General features: G+C 32.6%; 2 protein-coding genes across 2 annotated transcripts in view; one reads left to right on the top strand and one right to left on the bottom strand.

The window, feature by feature from the left end:
* LOC112492213 (elongation factor 1-alpha) overlaps positions 1-20,533 on the top strand; it is a 55,982-nt gene that overhangs the window by 15,042 nt on the left and 20,407 nt on the right.
* Positions 7,892-8,871, bottom strand: LOC125418715 (uncharacterized). Its single transcript, XM_060815972.1, has 3 exons — positions 8,705-8,871; positions 8,419-8,476; positions 7,892-8,089 (listed from the first exon to the last, which is right to left on the bottom strand). Exons 1-3 carry the CDS (start codon positions 8,848-8,850, stop codon positions 8,015-8,017), a joined length of 279 nt encoding a protein of 92 aa, XP_060671955.1. The 5' UTR covers positions 8,851-8,871; the 3' UTR covers positions 7,892-8,014.

Here is a 20,533-nt window from a genome sequence, read left to right as displayed (position 1 = left end):
TCCGATCCAAATTTATCCTACATACCAAATGCCCATTTAATGTTCAATGCTTTATTTATAAGATTTCAACATTGTAGAAGCCCTGATAAACTATTAATCTTAAAATTTCTATAAAATGTTTTTGATATTTTTCAACTAAGGGAGTAGAGTAGCTTTGAATCCATTCTTAACGTTAGATAACAATTTATCGAACATATTATTATTATTATTATTATTATTATTATTATTATTATTATTATGTCTTTATATCGATACTGATTCATACAATTATTGTACTCAAAATTGGCTATTGCATCGACTTTTTTTATTATCCAGTATGTTCCACAATTATCAATTATATGTGCGTGATTTACATCCCATTTAGCTAATAAAATCACTTTCTATTTGAATTATAATGTTTCCCATCGCGAAATAAAATAAAATAAAATAATTTTCCAATATGTCTTTTTTTTTTTTTTTTTTTTTGGTAATAATGCCACTACCAGGTTAAAAACTTGTTTAAAAGATAATTCTCATTAAACTAAAATATGTAAATAATGAATAGCAATTTTATTTTTTTTTGGTTTAACATGTCTATTATTGTTATCGATGAGCTTTTAAATTAGCGAAATTGAAGTATCTCTCCATCCAAAAATATGCTAAACAAAGATATGTATTCACTATAAATTTAATAGAAGCTATACAAAAATAAATATGTTCTTCAAGGAAAATATAAAATATTAAATTTAATTAATTAGGATTAGTTAACCTTAATTATAGAGTCAAACTAAAAAAATAGAAAAATCGACATTTTAACTAAAATAATGATATTTTATAAAATAAAAAATCATTTGTTGATATCAGAAATTAGATTTAAAGGCTTGAAAACATATTTGGTAAATAGCCTAAAATATTTATTTGTTAAAAATATTTATGTCACTCTAAATAGAGATAGTGTATATATATATATATATAAATATAAAATAGTTAAGGTGTATGAGCAGCATTCAATTAAAAATATATAAATAAAGAAAAAAAAAAAGGTCACTTTTTATTTTTATTTTATTTTATTTGTTGTTTTTGTTGTTGTTGCTAACGTGGAGCATTGGCAATGTAAGCAAAAAAACATGCGGCACTGGCGCAGCTATAATTTACATTTTCAGGAGGGCATATTTGTAGGTATATACTAAATCTTTTTAAGTGTTTTTCAATGGGCCACGTGCCCCAACGGACCCTACGTGAGTTCGTCTGCCATTATGTATATAATGGTTTTTTGTTTTTTTTTTTGTTTTTTGGTTGTTCCTTTTTATTTATTTTTTGGTCATTGCGCAATTTGTATTGGTTAAACCATTGACGTCAACGGTTTGAATGTTTAGGATGTAGATCTTCCATCTTATTTTCAGTCTTCATCCTTATCTATCAACGCTATTATATCACTTCATTTAAAAATATGGACTAAGAAACAAAATAAATTAAAACAAAAAAGAATAATTATTTTTCTAATATGAGTTAAAGATTTTAAAACAGGAATTGAAACAGGAAAAATGAGACAAAATATCTACTTTCAAATGTTTAAAGTTTTTAGAAATTTGATTATTCTCAAATGTTATAGGATGATACATTTCAGTTTTTTGGAAAAAAATAAAAATTCTAATAACAATATAATTAATGAATTAAATTTAAAATCTTAATCGGATGTGATAATATTTAATATTTCCATTGTAAATGACCAAGATCATATCTTAAAATGTATATTGGTATAAGAAATGTTCTCCTTCTCCCCACCGAAAACATCCAAGAATCAACCCAAGTAAGCCACACAAAAAATTTTAATTTAATTTTACTTTATTTTTTCTTTTTGTGCCTTTTACAGGTTATAGATTCTTGAATTTGGATTTTTTTTTTTAATTCTTGTAATTTTCGTTATAATTTTGATGATTTCTAATTTTGGTTACATGGATGTTTGATTTAGATGGTGATGGAGTTAGACTATCGTATGTTTTATATTGGATTAGTGTTTTCTCTTTTTTGGCTTTTGAATAGCTCAAATTTTTGTTATTCAAAAAAGATTTTCGGATTTTCTGATCGATAGTTATTCTCTCATTCGAGAAATATCAGACAAATTTTGTGTAGAAATCTTAGTTAAATCCACCTATATCACTCACATTATTGGCGGATATAACTTGCTTCTTGCACAAAAATCCCGGATGAGAATTCCCGTGATTCTCTGAGGCCGATGCCGGAAACCGGACTTAATGGGCAGGTTGGCGGGACGGGGTTGCTTTGGCCGTCAGGCTAACACGAAACATGGCGGTCGATGGTTGGGTTAACTTCTTTTTAAAATAGAGAAAATTTCTAATTTCCGGCCGCCGCGGACACGACTGCGCAAGCAAACCGATTGGACTGCCATAGTGATGGACGAAGAAGAACAGGTCGGCCAATGGCCGGTGGGGATGTGAGCGGCGTTATCATAATGGCCATCGCGTGGATTATAGCCTGGCCGCTTTTCCTGTTGCCGGCTACGATGGATTTTGTTTTATGCCTGGCGGTTTTTCAGTTCTATGACGATGTTTGGTTTTTATGTTGCTTTTTACTTGTTTCCACATTTCTTTGTTTAGTTCTACTCCTTCATGTGATTGTGGAAATTTTATTATTTTATTTTTTGTTGCATATGGCCCGTTAAAAATGTTAATGGGTTTTTGAATTTGGGGCTTCTGTTTTAAGTTTGAGCTTTTCTGTTGAGGCTTCTTGTCAATCTTAAATTTGTTAATATGGGTTTTGTTTTTTCAGGTTGAGATATGTTTTTTACTGGGAGTGCTTTGATTTTCAATTGAATGATAATATGTAATGGTGCCCCGCTTCCAAATATGTTTTTAATCTGCTACTCTGTGCTGTATCGAGTATAAATATTAATTTTTTATTTGTTTAACTCTTCCTCACTGCAACCGAAGTATATGCTTTTCTTTTTAATATACATGCTTTTTAAATTTAATATACATGAGTGTATTAGAGAGGGGAGTATATACTCCCATTGCACCAGAAATATTTTCTTGCGCATCAATCTCTCTTTTCATTCTTGTCAAAACAAAAAAAAGAAAAAAAAAAAAAGAATCTCTCTCTTCATTCATTATTAATTTTTTTGTTTTTTTAACGTGTATCAATGCCTCCTAACCTAAAACTTAAAACTAACCATCCAATCTGAAGACCTCTCCTCTGATTTCTTCTCAGTCAGACAATCGTAGATAAATTTCATATTGTATTGATTTCTTTTTCTTTCTCTTTCTTAAAATCCAACAAGATTCTCTTTCGATCCTAACCAAAGCCCAACTTGGAATTTTTATTTACCTACCAACCATGCTTCAGAGACTCCCACGTAATTTCTGTCTTTTCCTCCTCCTTCTTAAATCTCAACCCCATCTTTCTATTTTTCCAGTTTTTTTTTTTTTTTTTTTTTTAATTTTATATCTGTCAACTCTTTGTTAGTTACTGCCATTGCCTTCCTTTCCGTTTTCTAACTATATTTGCCACGTCATCAACAGTTTCGGCCGAAAAAAGAAAAGCATTTTTTTTTTTATCTTTTTACTGGAGCCCATCAATTAAATGTAAATGATTTATATTTTTAATTTTTTTTTTCTTATCTTTTTATTGGAGTCCATCATGAAAATCACAGTAGGGCTCGTCTACGAGCGTCACTCAGATTATTGTTGTCCAACTGCACATTTTTAACTCTTTTACATAGTCATTTAACACACAAGCCGAAAATTTTAAAATTTACTAGTCAAATTGGCATAAGAGACTTCCAATTTGCCTGCATATGCTCTCGTTTCCTCCTTTCCTCCTTTATATATATATATATATATATTTTTTTTTTTTTTGCTTTTCCATTTTCTTTTTCTCTCACCAGGATCACCTCCAATTTCATAAGTTCCTCTACAATCTCACAATCTCACAAAAATTCTGGCAAATCCATGTCCAGCGTCACCCCAAAAAAAAGATTTTTTTGTTTTTTGCCACACACACGCACACAAAGACAAAGAGTAGAGTACATGAAAAATGAGAAAAAAAAAATTAAAAAAAATGGTTTCTTCTACGTTTGAAACAGTTTACAAGCAGTATACATTTCACCCTTCCATTTTCTTTGGCAAGACCTTTCTTTGACAAGCTTTCGAAGCTACCAACAGTGTAGAATAAATGGAAAAATAAAATCAAATTAGTAAAATCTCCTTGACCTCATTCCCAATTCCCAATTAATTAAAAAAAAAAAAAATCTAGACGAGACGAGTCCAACCGGACAGGGGCTTATTACCATTGCCAGTGGCGCGCGTACCATAGCATTTCTCTATAATTAATAAACTCTTTTTCTCAGATAAGAAAAATTCCACATATGATATCTACCAAAATATCCACTGTATACTACTGCACTTCATATACGAGGCGGCTAGCTCGAAGAAGTTAGAAAACACAAACCACGGCATATCTCTCTCTCTCTCTCTCTCTCTCTCGCAGCTCATTATTCTTCAAGTCTCTCTCTGGTCAAAACAACAACAAGAAACGATTCCAAGTAAGCCAGACATTTTTGTTGTGGTTCTTGAGCACTTTAGAGAAGAAATATGAGAAAAAAAATAAAAAGAATTCTATTATTCTCTTGGAAATAGAATACAAAAATACAAAAACTTCTCTCTTGGATTCTCACGTGGAACCTCTCTCTACACTCTCAAATTCTCTCTGGAATTGCTCACTCTTCTCTCAAGCTCTCTCTGGAACTTAAACACTCTCTCTCTCGGAGTTTTCTCTCAATATTCTTCACTTGGAATAATATTAAGCTTGCTCACTTGGCTTGACTTGCATACAACGGGATGAAGCCTATTTATAGGCTTACAAGATCGGTTGCATGGCCACAATCTTCAACAGCCTCTGCAGAGCCCACAATTGTTGAACAATCCATTTTCGGTGCAGCAATGACCATTGTCAAAAATGATGGCTGTCGGTGCAGTGGTGTCAAACATGATGGCTGTGCAATCTTCACACTGTCGGTGCAGTGGTGGTGCGGCTGGACTTCACAATTTTTAATCTTATTTGATTTATTTTGCCTTCTGCGTGTTTAATTAAGATGCTACAGATTTTTTGAATTTGGATTTTTTTTTTTTTTTTTGGTATGTTAGTTCGAATTTTTCGTTTTCTTATTGTTCAGAAGCATGGTTTTGATTCTAAATTATATTGATCTTTTGATTTAAGAAGGTGACGGTGTTCACGCAAGAGAAAAATGTACAAGTGTTTTATGAATAAAAACTAGAGAATATTACAGCTCCTACAAAAAGCTCTGTTGGTATCAATCCTAATTTGACCCAAAGTTCCCCATCAATGTCAAAATCTCGAACACCAACTGGCACCACAATTGGTATAATGCCAAACTTTAGTGATAGCATTAAAAGCATACGAGGCACCTCCACTATAACGGAGACCAATTTGATACCTGGATGAAATCAAACGAAATGTCTACGGTTAGTTACAATATTTAGTATACAAGTTTCAAAGAATATAATTAAATACCTAGAGTATCCATAGAGAAGTATAAAGGTTCAAATCTAACAATTGAGGCAATAGCTCATATCCAGTAATAATAGAGGAAAGTAGTAAAATACACTTGCTTTCATGAACATTAAGGTAAGACCCAATTCCGTGGCCTGTACCATGCCGATAATCAAGACCATTTTTCTATAGTGGAACTCAAGCAAGAATGTTTAGGGCATTACCTGTAGGAAAATGAACATGTACCTTCCTATCACACAAACTTACAAGAATATAGTCAATACATTTCACTTAAAATGAAATACATAATTTAAAAAATAAAATAAAATACCATTGGTTCCATTAGGAAATTGAGCATTCCCAAGTGCAATATGACCCTTCAGGACCTGCAAAATAAAGCAAACAAAATTACTTTGTAAGACTCAAAAAAATATAATAATAATAATGATAATAAAAAGGTAAAACAAAATAGATTAGCACTTACTGCAGTATAGCATTTTCAACTATATCACTTTTTAACAAAAACATTTGAAAGTAGTTGATAAGGTAGGAATTAACATATCCATGTCAAAGTTCATTTTAGAAGTGGACAACCCTTTATTTCTCTTAATATATTGGAATTTGTTATGCATCGAATGTCATGCTACCTTTTGAAAGTGGTTGCTAAAGTAGGAATTAGCATATCCATGTCAAAGTTCATTTGAAATTGGAAAACACTTTATTTATCTTTATATGGTGAAATTTGCCATGCTTGCAATCATTGCATCATTATTTGATTAGTGTGTATTGAAACTGTACAAGCAGAGCATTGCATGCAAACACATAGAAATATACACAAGATGTGTACTGACAAATTGTCTGATACGGTTTATGTCCTTTTACATTCCTCTTTCAGGAAATATTTAAGCCACAATACATCTCAACTGGTATTTCAATCAAATGTTAGATGTTGCATAACAACCTAAAAAAACCAAAAAACAAAAAAAACAAAAAACAAAAAATGAACTTACAATTGCTTTTTCTTAGTCACTTCGTCTCCCACCAAGAAGTAACAAGAAACCCCATATATCTCCTACATCCGTATATGCACTACAAGCTTAGATATCTTTTTTTATTTATTTTTTATTTTTTAGTTTTATTGTTTTCATAAAAAGCTTTTCCTCAAGAAATGGTATATTGACTACTTGTCCAAGAAATGAACAGATGCACAAGTTTCACGGACTACCTGCTTATCCAACCAGACAAGATATTGCACCACTGCAACGCCACCTCAAATGTGTGCTTTTTTCAAACCTTCCAACTCCACTGGGTTCTAAGTTTTTAAATTATCAGTTGTAAATAAGATAAGGAAAAATCAGAATTCAAACTAAATAAATTGATTGCAAAAAATTCATTCATTCTAAGATATCAAATTGCAAACAGAAAATTAAACGTGACATGTTTTTATTGGAAGATGACAAAAGTCAAATCTTTGGATAAAATCACAGGTTTAATTATATCAAGTTTTTAAACATTTTAAATTTCCTCATTATAAAGGGTTGTCTGACTATTTGAAGGCTATCTCTAATTTGCATTGCCACCTTGTCTTTTAAAAGGCAAGGTATAAAGTTCAATAAAGCATCTAGGATAAGAAGTAACCATCCCTTGAAAAGAACAAACTTGTAAGAACTGCCAAACTTAAAAATAACTTCTTGTCTTCTACATATTGTCTAAAAAATATGAAATGGACATTTTACATATTACATATTGACATATGTCCAACTGTACGCACCAATCAAAATATGTATCTTAAATATGAACATAAATCCATGACAAGAAATGCACGGTCAAGTTTAACATACCTATCAAACATGCTCTGTAGTATGCACCAATTTAAGATCCACTCAAGGGTTTTAGTCAGTATCAAACCACGACACTTTCCCTTTGAACCAAATTTGACAGTTGGACCAGTACCAGGGACCCATTTTGAGATTGGAAATGCAAGTACTCCCTTGTTAAGCATTCTGATCAAGTAGTTTTCCTTCCACATCAATTGCATCACCACATCATGAGCAGAAAGATCCTTAACCACACAAAGCTGTTGCAAACTTTGTAGCTGGACAACCTTTTCAAGAATCGCTGCCCATGGCATGGTTTGAATTTTATTATCTGTAATATCAAGACTGCAAGAAAAAATCTTGGTCATTGTCCTAAAAGAATGATACATTCAGTATAATCACTACAAAATATTGCTGCATATCAAATTTTGAGTCATACCTATTATAATAGAAATGACGGATTCCAAGAGTTACTCCTCCTATTAATCATTTTAGAAATTGATTCCTAAATATATATATTCCTTTTTCCAAAATGAATGTTTATACAAAGCAAAAAGCGAGCACAGGACAAGACAAGCTCGCTTAGTTCAACATTTGATAACCCAAACCCACAAAAGGCATCTGCAATACTTTTTTGTGAAGCTTCCCAAATGCAGGCAAACATATCAAAACTCTCAGATTTTCACTAGCTATTTGACAGTACCACAGGGAAGAACCCACCCAACCGAATGTGAATCTTGTTGTTGATGCCTTGTCTGGCAAGCCTGCATCATCCATTAACACATTCGAAAGAGTCAGTACAAAGAGTAATAACACCTTGGCCTGAAACTCAAAACATTTAAAATTATGTATATAGCATCTAAGAAATTATTCAAAAAATCTAAAGTGATTTCCTAACACAAATAGAGGTTCTTCATTATGACCAAAGATGAACACAAAATTTTGACAAATGTATTGAGAAATTAATTATAATTATTATTGTTCAGAAGTTTGTTCTTTCTTCTCTAAACTTTTTTTTTTTTTAACCCCTTCATGTCATGACTATTTAAGAACCTTCTAATGCATTTTACCAATATCTACTCGGCATGGTTACCTTTCTAGGGGGATATATTCGGGTTCTCCAACAAAGGGCTTCTGATTCATCCCTCAGTCTGCAATATTGAAGACAGATTTTTTGATGAGTACCTAAGGAAAGCAATAAAACAAGATAAATTTCCTTGCTTATGGAAGTTATTAATCTGGCACTAATTATAGTTGCATACAGACTTGATACTACATCATAATTACTGCAACAATTGAAAGTCTGCATATACTAACAAATTTTCTACCCAAAAAATGATGGAAAGCGACAAAATGAAAGGAGGTTCAGGACCACTCACTCATTCTCATCTCTGGTGCTGCTAGTGCAGGTGTTAGAGCAGCTGCCGGGAACACTTGAATTGTTGGCACTTAAAATTTTTCCAGAATATGACTTCCTTGGTTGAGACATTGTGAGACCGTTTTGTAGTTGGCTGCAGCAAATCATCTGAGAGGTCTCTGACGTACGCAGGTTAAACTCTACTGCGGTGACGATACTGTAAGGGAGGTCCTGCGGAAAAATAGCTCGACGCTAGGATGATAAAAAGCTTTACACCTCTTATTTTTATTACTTTATTTTTTCAATATGAAAAAAAAAAAAATGAAAAATGAAAAGGTCGTCTTATTCAAAACCCCAATTATGAAATCCCTTCTCTCCCACTTCACACCTCGGAACGCGCCGTTCTTATATAGAGAGGCTTCTTCTGAAGCCTTAACAATCTAGAAAAACAGTTTGGCTGATTCTCTAGTTTGCGGAAACATAAAACAAGGGTTGAAGAAACACCAAAGGAACAAAAAGAAATAACAACGAGAAGGTTGAAAAAGGATATTAAATTAAATTTTTGAGTAATGTAATGTTTTTTTTTTCCTTAAAAAAACAAAAGGCAGAGGAAACGAAAAGACGATGGAGAGGGGTTTGGGCTATTGGGTATTAGATTGCGTGGAAGAAAAAGGAATTTTTTGTAACGAAGTGGCAACGCAATACCTTAATTCTTTTAAAATACTCTTTCTTCACAATATCCTAATTTTGAATCGAACTATCAAATTGAACAGGTATGTATGGAATTTTAGTGATCTGAGAGATAAAACCAGGTTGTTTGGCAAAAAGACAACTAAGTGAAAAAATCTTCATGAATGAGAAGAGGTGAACCAGCTTTGGGAGAAGGGTGATGAAGGAGAAGAGAAAAGCCGGATGAAAAAGAAAAATAAAATAGAAAAAAAATTATGTAAAAATATTTAATTTTAATATAAGGGTATTTTAGAATTATTGAAAAATAGAAGGGTAAAACAAAAAAAATAAAAGAAGAGACGGTATATTCTGTTAAAGCCCTGCCCGTGAGATCAAAGGGCCAAATTCCCCTATTTTAAATGGCATGACGAAAATTACCCAATCCACTTACATATTTTTTGTTTTACCCATCTACTTTTTAATATTCCTAAATTATCTTTTTTAATATATATAAAAAAAAGGGTCAAGGTGAAAAACTACTCTTCTTCTCATCACTTTTCCTGGCGAGCAAATATACAACAAACTCCTTGCTCCTTCCTCCTCCCTTCTTCTTCTTCTTCTCACCACTCTTCCCATTCCTCTTGCTGCTCACTAACTCTCTTCACATTTTTATCTATGCCTCTCCATTTATTCAGGCAATTATTTTGCAGACCTCTAGCACATGAGAATGAGACATGCTATGCTTCGGGAGCTTGATTCATTGCGTTCAAGTTTATTGTAGCCTCCACCTCAGATTGCCGACCGACCAGAGAAACTGCTCAAACCAAAATATATCTATAAAAATCCAAAGTCATTCTTTTCAGTCTCTTTTTAAGCTCTCCAATCTTTGCTTTTGATTTTTTTTTAAAAAAATTATTTGGAAAGCAATTTATAATTCTTGTTTTCATTTTGCTTCCTCTTTCCTCCTCTGCCCTCACTGTTTCAGTAACTTCCTCAAGCTCATGGACTCCTCCTTATCCCCTCTTTCTCCTCCTCCTCATTCCTCCTCCAACATCCCTTTTCCCCTCTCCACTGCCGTCAACGACAATTCCCTCCTCGACACTCCCTATCTCCACCGAATTGTCCAGTAGCACTCGCAAGTTCTGCATACTCAAAGTTCAATGAGATTATGGATTTTTTCAGGGAAAAAGGAACAAAGGAAAGCTGTTTCCTGGGAAGTTTTTTCTTTTTCAATTGGATTGTAGGCTGTCTCGGAAGAAAAGAAAAAAAAAAGAAGAAGTAATTTTTAATTTTTATTGAGCGTAAAATTGAAATGAAAGTGTAAATTAAAAAAAATCTGAAAAGGAAGGGATAAATATCCTCACCCACCTATTTTGGGGGACATTGGGTCAAATTCCCCCTATATATAAGCTTAAAGAGGCGGTGAAAAGGTTCACAACTGCCATTCTTGCCCAAGTTAGAAATCAAGCCCAAGCCCGTGGTTTTTACTTTTACACAAGTTAACTTAATATACTTTTATGTAAACTATTTGGACATACCTTCATTAATTGCAACCAGGTGTCATTTCTTCAATCTCAAGCTAAAAACCACTCAACCGACTTTGCCAAATTACAAATTATATTATTATTATTATTTTATTTTTTAACACTCCCTTTTAATTTGTAATTTTGGCAAAGTTCTTGAAATCTTCTAGCTTTTCTATTGTTGTTGGCTTTGTAAAAATGTCTACCAGTTGCTCAGATGTGTTGACAAATTCAAGTTTAACTTCTTCTTCGACCAAATATCTGATGAAGTGATGCTGAATTCCTATGTGCTTTATCCTACTGTGGAACACTGGATTTTTTGTCATTGCTATTGCTGATATATTATCGCATCTGATAATTATTGGAGCAGTTTCTTCATGTTGCATATTTGATAAAATTCTTCTAAGCCATACTGCTTCACTTGCAGAATCTGTAGCAAATATATATTCTGCTTCTGCTGAAGATAATGCCACGGTCCTTTGCTTCTTTGATGACCAAGAAATTGATTTTGTACCTAAGAAAAATAAATATCCTGAGATGCTTTGCGATCATCTATGGAGCCTGCCCAATCACTGTCCGTATATCCAATGAGCTTGTTATCTACTTCTTTGGCATACTTAAGTCCAAGCTTTCTGGTACCTTGTAGATAGCAAAGGATTCTCTTTGCTCCAGTGTGGTGATTTTTACTTGGTTCGTGCATGAACCTGGAAACATAACTGACAGCAAAGACAATATCTGGCCTGGTATTTGTTAGATAAATGAGGCATCCAACTAAACTTCTGTAGTTTTTTGCATCAACTCTCTGTGTGCCATCATCCTTATGCAACTTCTCATTTAACGCCATTGGTATAGATACCGGTTTACAGTTATCCATATAAAACCGTTTAAGAAGATCATTTAAATATTTTTCTTGAGAAATAAATATTTCTCCTTTTGCTTGTTGAACTTGGATACCAAGAATATATTTCATTAGGCCAAGATCTGTCATCTCATATTCTTTCATCATTGCACTTTTAAATTCTTATACCATTTTTGGATTAGTACCATTATAAATTAAATCATCGACATACAAGCAGACAATGAGAATATCTTGCGTACCTTTTTTTTTTTTTTACATATAAAGAAGGTTCACTTGGACTGCGTTGAAATCCATTTTGTTTAAAATATGAATCAATTTTGCTATTACAAGCTTGTAGTGCTTGCTTTGGTCCATATAGTGTCTTTTTTAATCATAAGACTTTGTTTTCTTTTTCTTTGATGGTGTAGCCCAAAGGTTGTTCCACATATATTTCCTCCTTGAGTACTCCATTAAGGAAGGCAAATTTGACATCTAGTTGATAAACGGATACCTCCATTTGAGCAGCTAATGCGAGAACTGTTCTAACAGTTTCCATTCGAGCAACTGATGCGAATGTCTCATTGAAGTCAATTCCTGACTGTTGCGAATAACCTTTGGCAACTGGCCATGCTTTGTACTTCTGAATTGTTCCATCTTCTTTGTACTTGGTTTTGTAGATCCATTTGAGTCCAAAAACATCTTTGCCTTCAGGTAGATCAACCACTTCCCATGTATCATTTTTTTCAATTGTTGCAATTTCTTCATCCATTGCTTTAATCCAAATATCTTCTTTTATTGCTTCTTCAAAATTTTGAGGCTCACATGCAAAAAATGCCATATTATTAGATTCATAAATATCTACGAGTGAACGTACCTTTCTTGGTGGTGATTCATCATCTGAAGATATATCCATTCTTTGGACTGGGCTGGAGATTCTTGCCGACTTGTGCTTAGACCAAGGTCTTGAATTGGTTGAGAATATAACTTATCCTGAATAAGAATTTCTTCAAACATTTTTGCTCCTGTTTTGGGAGTGGTTTCCTAATTCCATGCTGTAAATTTGTCAAAGATAACATCTCTAGAAATTATCAGCTTAGTTGTTTTTGGATTGTATAGCCGGTAACCTTTTGACTCACTGCTCTATCCAAGGAATATATATTTCTCTCCTTTTTCATCAAATTTTTCTCTATATTGTCCTTTTTCATCAAATTTTTCTCTATATTGTGAAGGGACATGTGCGTAAGCTATGCATCCAAATACTTTTAAAAGTTGTACCTGGGGCTTTTGTTCATGCCACGCTTCATATGGAGTCCTGTTCAGGATAGCTTTTGTTGGAGATTTATTCAAGATGTAGACGGCAGTGTTGACGGCTTCTGCCTAGTAGTCATTTAAAAGGCCTTTCTCCTTTAGCATACTTCTGGCCATTTCTGCAATTCTTCTATTTTTTTGCTCTGCTACACCATTTTGTTGCGGGGTGTGCTGAACAATGAGTTGTCGTTAAACTCCATTTTTCCTACAGTACTCCATAAATGGTTTAGAAATGAATTCTCCACCATGATCTGTTCGGAGTGTCTTCTGTGGCTTTTCGACTTGCTTTTCTACAAGCGTCTTGAATTCTTGGAATACCGAAAAAGCTTCTGACTTGACTTCTTGGAATACCAAAAAAGCTTCTGACTTTTCTTTTAGAAAATATACCCACATCATTCGGGTATAATCATCAACAAATAGAAGGAAGTATCTTCTTCCATTTAAAGATGGAGTTCGAGTTGGTCTAAAAATATCAGAATGTACCAATTCTAGTGGTATCTTTGCTCTCCAGGTATTTTTGGAAAATGACAATCTATGCATTTTTCCATATATGCATCCTTCACAGACTCTATCTATGTGGGCAATAGGAGGTGGCCTAAAACCATATTTTTGTCTTTTAATAATTTTAGCCATTAAAATTTAAATGCCCATATCTTAAATGCCATAAGTATGACTCATCCAATTTTTGACTTTGAAAAGCTAGTTTTTCATCATGTGGCATAATAAGAGGAAAAACATTATTTTGATTCATTTTTTTTTTTACCACCATGATATTTTTATTTTTATCGATAATTGTGCTTTCTTCTCCATCAAAAATTACAGAATAATTTTTGCGAAGTAACTGGCCAACACTTAAGAGATTTGATATTAAGGCAGGAACATAAGCACATCATGGATGAGTTTAGAGTTACCTCCTTTAGAGTTTACTGCTATTACTCCTTTTCCTTTGACTTCATGTGACTTTTCATCTCCAAGCTTTACCTCAGATAAAAAGTTTTTATCCATCTTCACAAAGAGTTTTGGATCATCTATCATATGAGTACTACATCCACTATCCAAATACCATGTATGTTTTGATTCTTGTTTAACAGGCATGCATGAATAAAATACTTAACTATTTTCAACCTTTTCAGAATAGTTAACTTCATTTCTTTCTCGTATGTCTTTATACCAACAATCTCTTTGTGAATGATTAGAAATTTTGCACTTTGTGCATTTAAAATGACAATCTTTTGACTCGTGCCCAGGTTTTTTGCAAATAATGCAATAAGGTTTAGAATTACTTGGGAAATTTCTTTGCTCATAATTGTTTCTTTCTCCTCTACCTCGGCCTTGATTACCATGTCCTCTTCTAAAGGAACCCCTCTTTTTGTTGAACTGCTTGTTGAGGTTGCCGAATTCCTTTCTGTGATGTTACAATTTGATTTGAATGCTTGCTCCACAGGTTAGATAGAAAACCTACTCATTCTTTTTTCATGTGCTTCGAGAGAGCCAAGTAGTTTATCTAAAGAGTATATTTTCAAATCTTTGGATTCTTCTATGGCTGCAACAATATGCTCAAATTTTGCTAGCAAACATTTTAATATTTTTTCTATAATTTTTTTATCAGCAATAGTATCTCCATAACTTTTAATTTGATTAATAATTCCAGAAACTCTAAAAGAAAACTCTTTGACAATTTCATTATCTTTCATTGCTAAATAATCAAATTCTCTCCAAAGAGTTTGAAGTTTAATGGAGATTACCTTTTCATGGCCTCCAAATTGTTGCTTCAGAATTTCCCATGCAGCTTTAGATTTTATTGCATTTGATATTCTAGGAAAAATACTTTGTTTACCCTTTGTTGAATGAAAAGAAGTATTCTTGCATCTCTTTGGATATTTTGCTTGTACTCCTTTATTGCTTCAGCCCAAGATTGCAGTTGCTCTGGAGTTTCAGGCTCATCATAGCCTTCTTCAATTATATCCCACAAATCTTGTGAGATAAAAAGGGTTTTCATTTTGATGCACCAAAATTCATAACTCTTACCGGTAAAGATGGGAATTAGATTTTGGACATAATTAAAAATTGATTGGTTATTGGCTGCCATGTATATTTTATAAAGGGGGCAAGAACCTGGCTCTGGTACCAAATTTATTGGATAATATGCAAAATATATTTAAAATTGGAGGCTTGAATATAAGAGGAGATTGAAAAAGTACTGTTTTGTAAAGAAAAAAGGAGAGGGCCGTGACTGATAGCAATTGGAAGGAACAGCTAAAAGAAAAGTTTATGAACGTTATTATTGCTCTTTCTTATACAAGCTAAAAAGTTGGTACAAGCCTACATATAAGCTTAAATAGGCGGGGAAAAGGTTCACAACCTTCATTCTTGCCCACGTTAGAAATCAAGCCCAAGCCCATGGTTTTTACTTTTACACATGTTAACTTAATATACTTTTACGTAAACTATTTGGACATACTTTCATTAATTGCAACCAAGTGTCATTTCTTCAATCTCAAGCCAAAAACCACTCAACCGACTTTGCCAAATTACAAATTATATTATTTATATTATTTTATTTTTTTAACACCTATTTCTGTAAATCACAGAAAAAGAATCAAAACCCAGTTGAAAGAATCGGGATGGAAATAAAATGAACACCCAAAATCTACATTTGAAAAATAAACCCAAACACATTTGAGAAACACATACGTTGTTGTCTGTGGACCTTATGTTTTTGGTTTGTTGTTTTTTGAAAAACTAGCTTTTTTTAACTTGAATAAGGCATTGGGCTTTCAATTGTTAGATTTTCCCCGTGTTAAGGCAAAATAATAATAATATTTTGCCTTACCATTGCCCTAGTATTGCCAAAATAATAATAATAATAATAATAAAAGACATTTGCTTCTTTTTTTTTTTTTTTTTTTCCCCTCTTATTTAACAAGAGTCAGACATTTTTTTATTATTTTTTTTAGGAAGTCAAAGACGTATTTACTTGTTTAGTCTGAAACTTAAACTTTTCTATAACTTAATAATTCAAAAATCCCCAACATGCTTCTTGTTTTTTTCTTGGGTAATTTATTATCCCCTACAAATATATAAGCTTAACAAGGTCGCTTTGCCCTTGTTGAAGTTTTGTATTGTTTTAGACATGTGGCAGACAAGGATTGTTGTTATGTTTCAGTTGTAACAAAACTAATATGTGACTGATTGTATTGTATTAGAGTCCTTTATATTATGTTACTATAAATAACGCTGTAAAAGCTATATCAGTTAGTAGTTAATAACAGATTTAGAAAGTTCCTGAAAGTTCTTTGTTACTTCTCTCTATTTTCTCTCTATTTTTCTTCTGTTTTTTTTCGTGCCAAACACAATAAATCTCAAAACTTAGCAGCCCTTTACCCACCTCATTTCCTGGGAATAATCAATGTCAAACCTACTGGCATTTTTAAGAAGATGCAAGGAAAGTGAAAGAAAATAGGAACCAAAGTTTAATCTATCAAAAATTAAGTTAACCACCACCTGAGGAAAATAAGGTGACACATCAGTACTTTATGGTGCGTAGTATGAAAATATTTTAATATTAAACAATACTTCGGTTATAATATTGCAAAATAAATAAATAAATAAAATCATGTAGCCTTATTTTATTGAGCTATATAATTATGAGATCAATTGATAAACTATTTGGTGATAAAAGAATGCTTGAAATTCTAAATATTTAACTTCACAAAATTAGAATGTCAATTGAAGGACTTGCAACTGTTTATTTTGGGGTAAGAGGTCAAATACAATTCGTCCCACAAATTAGTAAACATTTTTACTAAACTGTATATATATTATCTTGGGGATGGGGATTCCAACTTCGCCACTTAAAGGATGGCCACGAAAAAGACGCAAAAGAATATCTTTATTAATCATTTTTGACTGGTTCAAACATTTGAATTACTGCATTTTTTTTTTTTATAATTATTATGGAAGGTTAAGTAAGTGTAATTTTCTTAAAATAATTAAATAAAAAAATGAATCCTTACAATTAATGACTTCAATCAATTTAAACATAATTAGTTGTGCCAAGAGAAAAAATAAAAAAGCAATATCTATATAATATATAAAAGAAGAATCGTATAATATCTATATAATATATAAAAGAAGAATCGTATGTGTCACGTGTCAGCATACTATTCTTCCAAATTCCCTCCAAAAAATAGTTTTTTTAATTTTATTTATTTATTTATTATTATTATTTATTAGTTATTATTTGTTATCTTACATTTATGTGTAACACCCGGTCCCGAAGTACATTGAAAATTTTTAAAATTTGACCAAGGTTGAGCGGGTTTGACCGTCATTGACCGAGAAGGGATCAAATGTTGACTTTTTGCTTCCGATGGAATTTCACATTGACCGAGGTTCCGTTATAAAATACACATTGGCACGAGTTCATAGATTAGTAGCACGTCGAAAACGGAACTACGGTTTGAAAGTTATGAGCAAAAACAAGTTGAGGTCAAAACTGTCTAAGGGATGCCGGAGTTGACTTTTTGTTCATGGAAAGTTAAGCTTTGACTCATACATGGATGTGAATTACTCCTCGATATGAGTCCGTAGACTAGCGGTACACCTAATTTGGATATTTTGTTGAAAAGTTATGGACCTATAAAAATTTTCAAATATAATATTATTTTAATATTATTTTTAAATATGTGAACAGTGTGCCACGTGTGACTTAATAAATGATGCCATGTGTCACAATGAGGAGATGCCACATGTCAACCATATTAAATACTATATTATCTTAATATTATTTATTTATTTTATTATTATTATTATTTTAAAAAAATATATTTCTTTTTTCCTCACGTGGGGAAACACCCACGAAAATTTCTTTCTTTTTCCTTTTCTTTTCTTTTCTTCTTCTTCTTCTTCTTCCTTCTTCCTTCCTTCTCCCTCTTGGCTTCACCCCATTTCTCTTTTTTTCGATCATATGAAGCCACATCGCCAGAAGCCGGAAAATGGCGGCCAACCATCGCCAGATGCGGCCGGATCGAGCTTCATTGCCTGCGACGGCAAGGTTGGTTTCATCGGCGATCCAGCCACTACCGGACCAAATTGGTACTCCTTTCCACCTATTTTAGACCTCAAGAGCTCAATTTTAAGGTCCATGCAGCTCAATTCCTGTTGTTTGAGAGATACGAAAAGTTGAAGTTCAGCCGAAACTTCCCGTCCATTCTGCCGGTCCCTGCCGACCAAATTGGATCCAATGAAGATTGGTAATGTAATCCTCGTCTCCTTAACTTTCCATAGGCACCTTATTTGTGAATTTTGGTTAACGTTTGTGTTAAACCCCCCGGATATTATTTATCCGAATAAAATATCAATTTATTTGAGTTATGTAATATTGTTGTTCTAGGAGTACGTGTGCATCATGGAATTGATCCCATGGAAGATCTTGGGTTAATTGCGTGCTCAAGATGAGTGATCCACCTTCAAAACTATTTTGGGTTGATAAATTGCATATAATTTATGTTGAATATGTGTTTGAAAATTATATTCATGTGTTAATTATTTATAAATTATATTTGGGATTTTGATGCCACAATTGAATAAAATTAAAGTATATTTGTGCATTAAAGTATATTTGATTTTGGTAAATTATGGGAATTTTATTTTATGAAATTGTGGATTTAATTTTATTTAAATTGTGGTTGAAATAAATTGTGAAATTATTCATGTTTAATAAAAATGTATTTTATCTATTGATGAATTGTGAGATTCAATTATATTTGAATTTTGAGGAATTGAAGTAATAATTATTTTAAATTATTGTTACATTCATGGATGGATTTGAAATTGATGGAAATTATGCGATGGATTTACGACGATGATTTATAAAGAAATTGTGAAAAATTTACGGGTTTAATTGGATGGAATAAACTCTATAGTATTTATGAGATTTTGAGATTTGAAAATAAATATATTGATTTTATGATCTTTAGATGCACCATACACGTACTGGTGTTCTTTATACATGGATATGATTAGTGCGCAGGTGGATGTGATGAGTACGCAGGTGGGTGTGAATAGCGCACAGATGATTATGGGGTTGTCCTGTGGTTGCCATCGGATGAGGGTAGGCCACCCCTCCATAGCCGGTTTCTCTCTTTAATCTCCTGTCTGGCAGTGCTCGGGACGCTGGATACCGTTGACGCCACTGGTATATAGTGGGTGCATCAAGTGGTTTTCGGAACATGATTTTCAAAATAAATATTTTGAAATTGTATTTAAATTAAGGATATATTTAATGTTGTTTTTATTATTTATTTCAAATGAAGGTTTTAATTTGATTTAATTTTTTCTTTGCTTAATTATTCAATAAATTGATTTATTTTAATTATTTAATTATTTCATGAATTGTTTTAATGTGAGTTTTATTAATATTTCGGTATTAATTGTTATGACATGCATTAATTATTTAGTAATTGTTATAAGTTATATTTTATTTCAATTTATTTCATTATAAATTTGGATTCTTGAATTATCGTATTTTATTATAAAACTATTGGCTAATTGTTTTCCTTGGTTTTCGGGGCATACAAATAACGGGTTTTGTAAAACGTTTTAAAAAGGAAACTTTTCTAACTGAGTGAATCATGAGGGTTTTGAGGGGAAATATTATTTTTAACTACCTATTATTTATTTACTTATTTCTTATTAATCAATTAACTAAGTTATTTACCCTTTTATTATTATTATTATTGTGTAGTAGATTGGGTTACTCACTGAGATGATTAGCATCTCATATTTTTAAATTCCGTTCCCCTACGCCTAGGTTGGGAGACATTGATCGTCCGAGATGAGCATGACGTCTCAGTTCATTACCGAAAGTCCAAAAAGCATTTCCTTCCTTTTTCCTCTTCATCTTGTATTGCTTATTTATCTGTCATTGTACTAAAGTCATATTTATTTGTATAACGCTCTGTATATGCATTGGACAGATATTTGTTTAATTGCTTACTGATTCCTTGTTATTATTTTGGAGTGTTGTAAATTTGTGGAAACAAATTGTAGTAAGATGGGAGGAATAAGGTGGTGTTTATTGGAGTGTGTTTTATGTGCAGGGAATTTTGTGGTAAGTCCTACCCTTAGGGAAGATGCTGCTGGATTTTCCATTGGAAGGTTCGGTGGTGTTTCCCTAAGATCAGGGTTTGTCTAGGGTTCCAGTGAGGGATATTGGATGGGTCCTGACAGTTGGTATCAGAGCTTTAGGTTCTAGTATTCCTAAGGGACTTTGCATTGTTGTGCATCCCATTTTCGTCTAATCTCTCATTTTACCCGTCTTGAAGCATTATTTCCCTTTATCTCGAAGCAAATCTATTGCCCGAGTTTAAATAACTCTAATCTTCGAGGGTGTAAATTTGAATCACCTATCCTAACAGGGAATTCTTATGGCCTGGTCAATGGTCGAGGATTGCCTTTTCTTTATCGAATGTCAAGTAATGGGGGCAGATCCGATTCTGTGAATCTTTTT

Source organism: Ziziphus jujuba, chromosome 3, assembly GCF_031755915.1.
Source record: "Ziziphus jujuba cultivar Dongzao chromosome 3, ASM3175591v1".
Lineage (NCBI taxonomy): Eukaryota > Viridiplantae > Streptophyta > Magnoliopsida > Rosales > Rhamnaceae > Ziziphus > Ziziphus jujuba.
The sequence above is the reverse complement of the archived record's forward strand: the minus strand, read 5'-3'. Positions and strand labels throughout refer to the sequence as shown.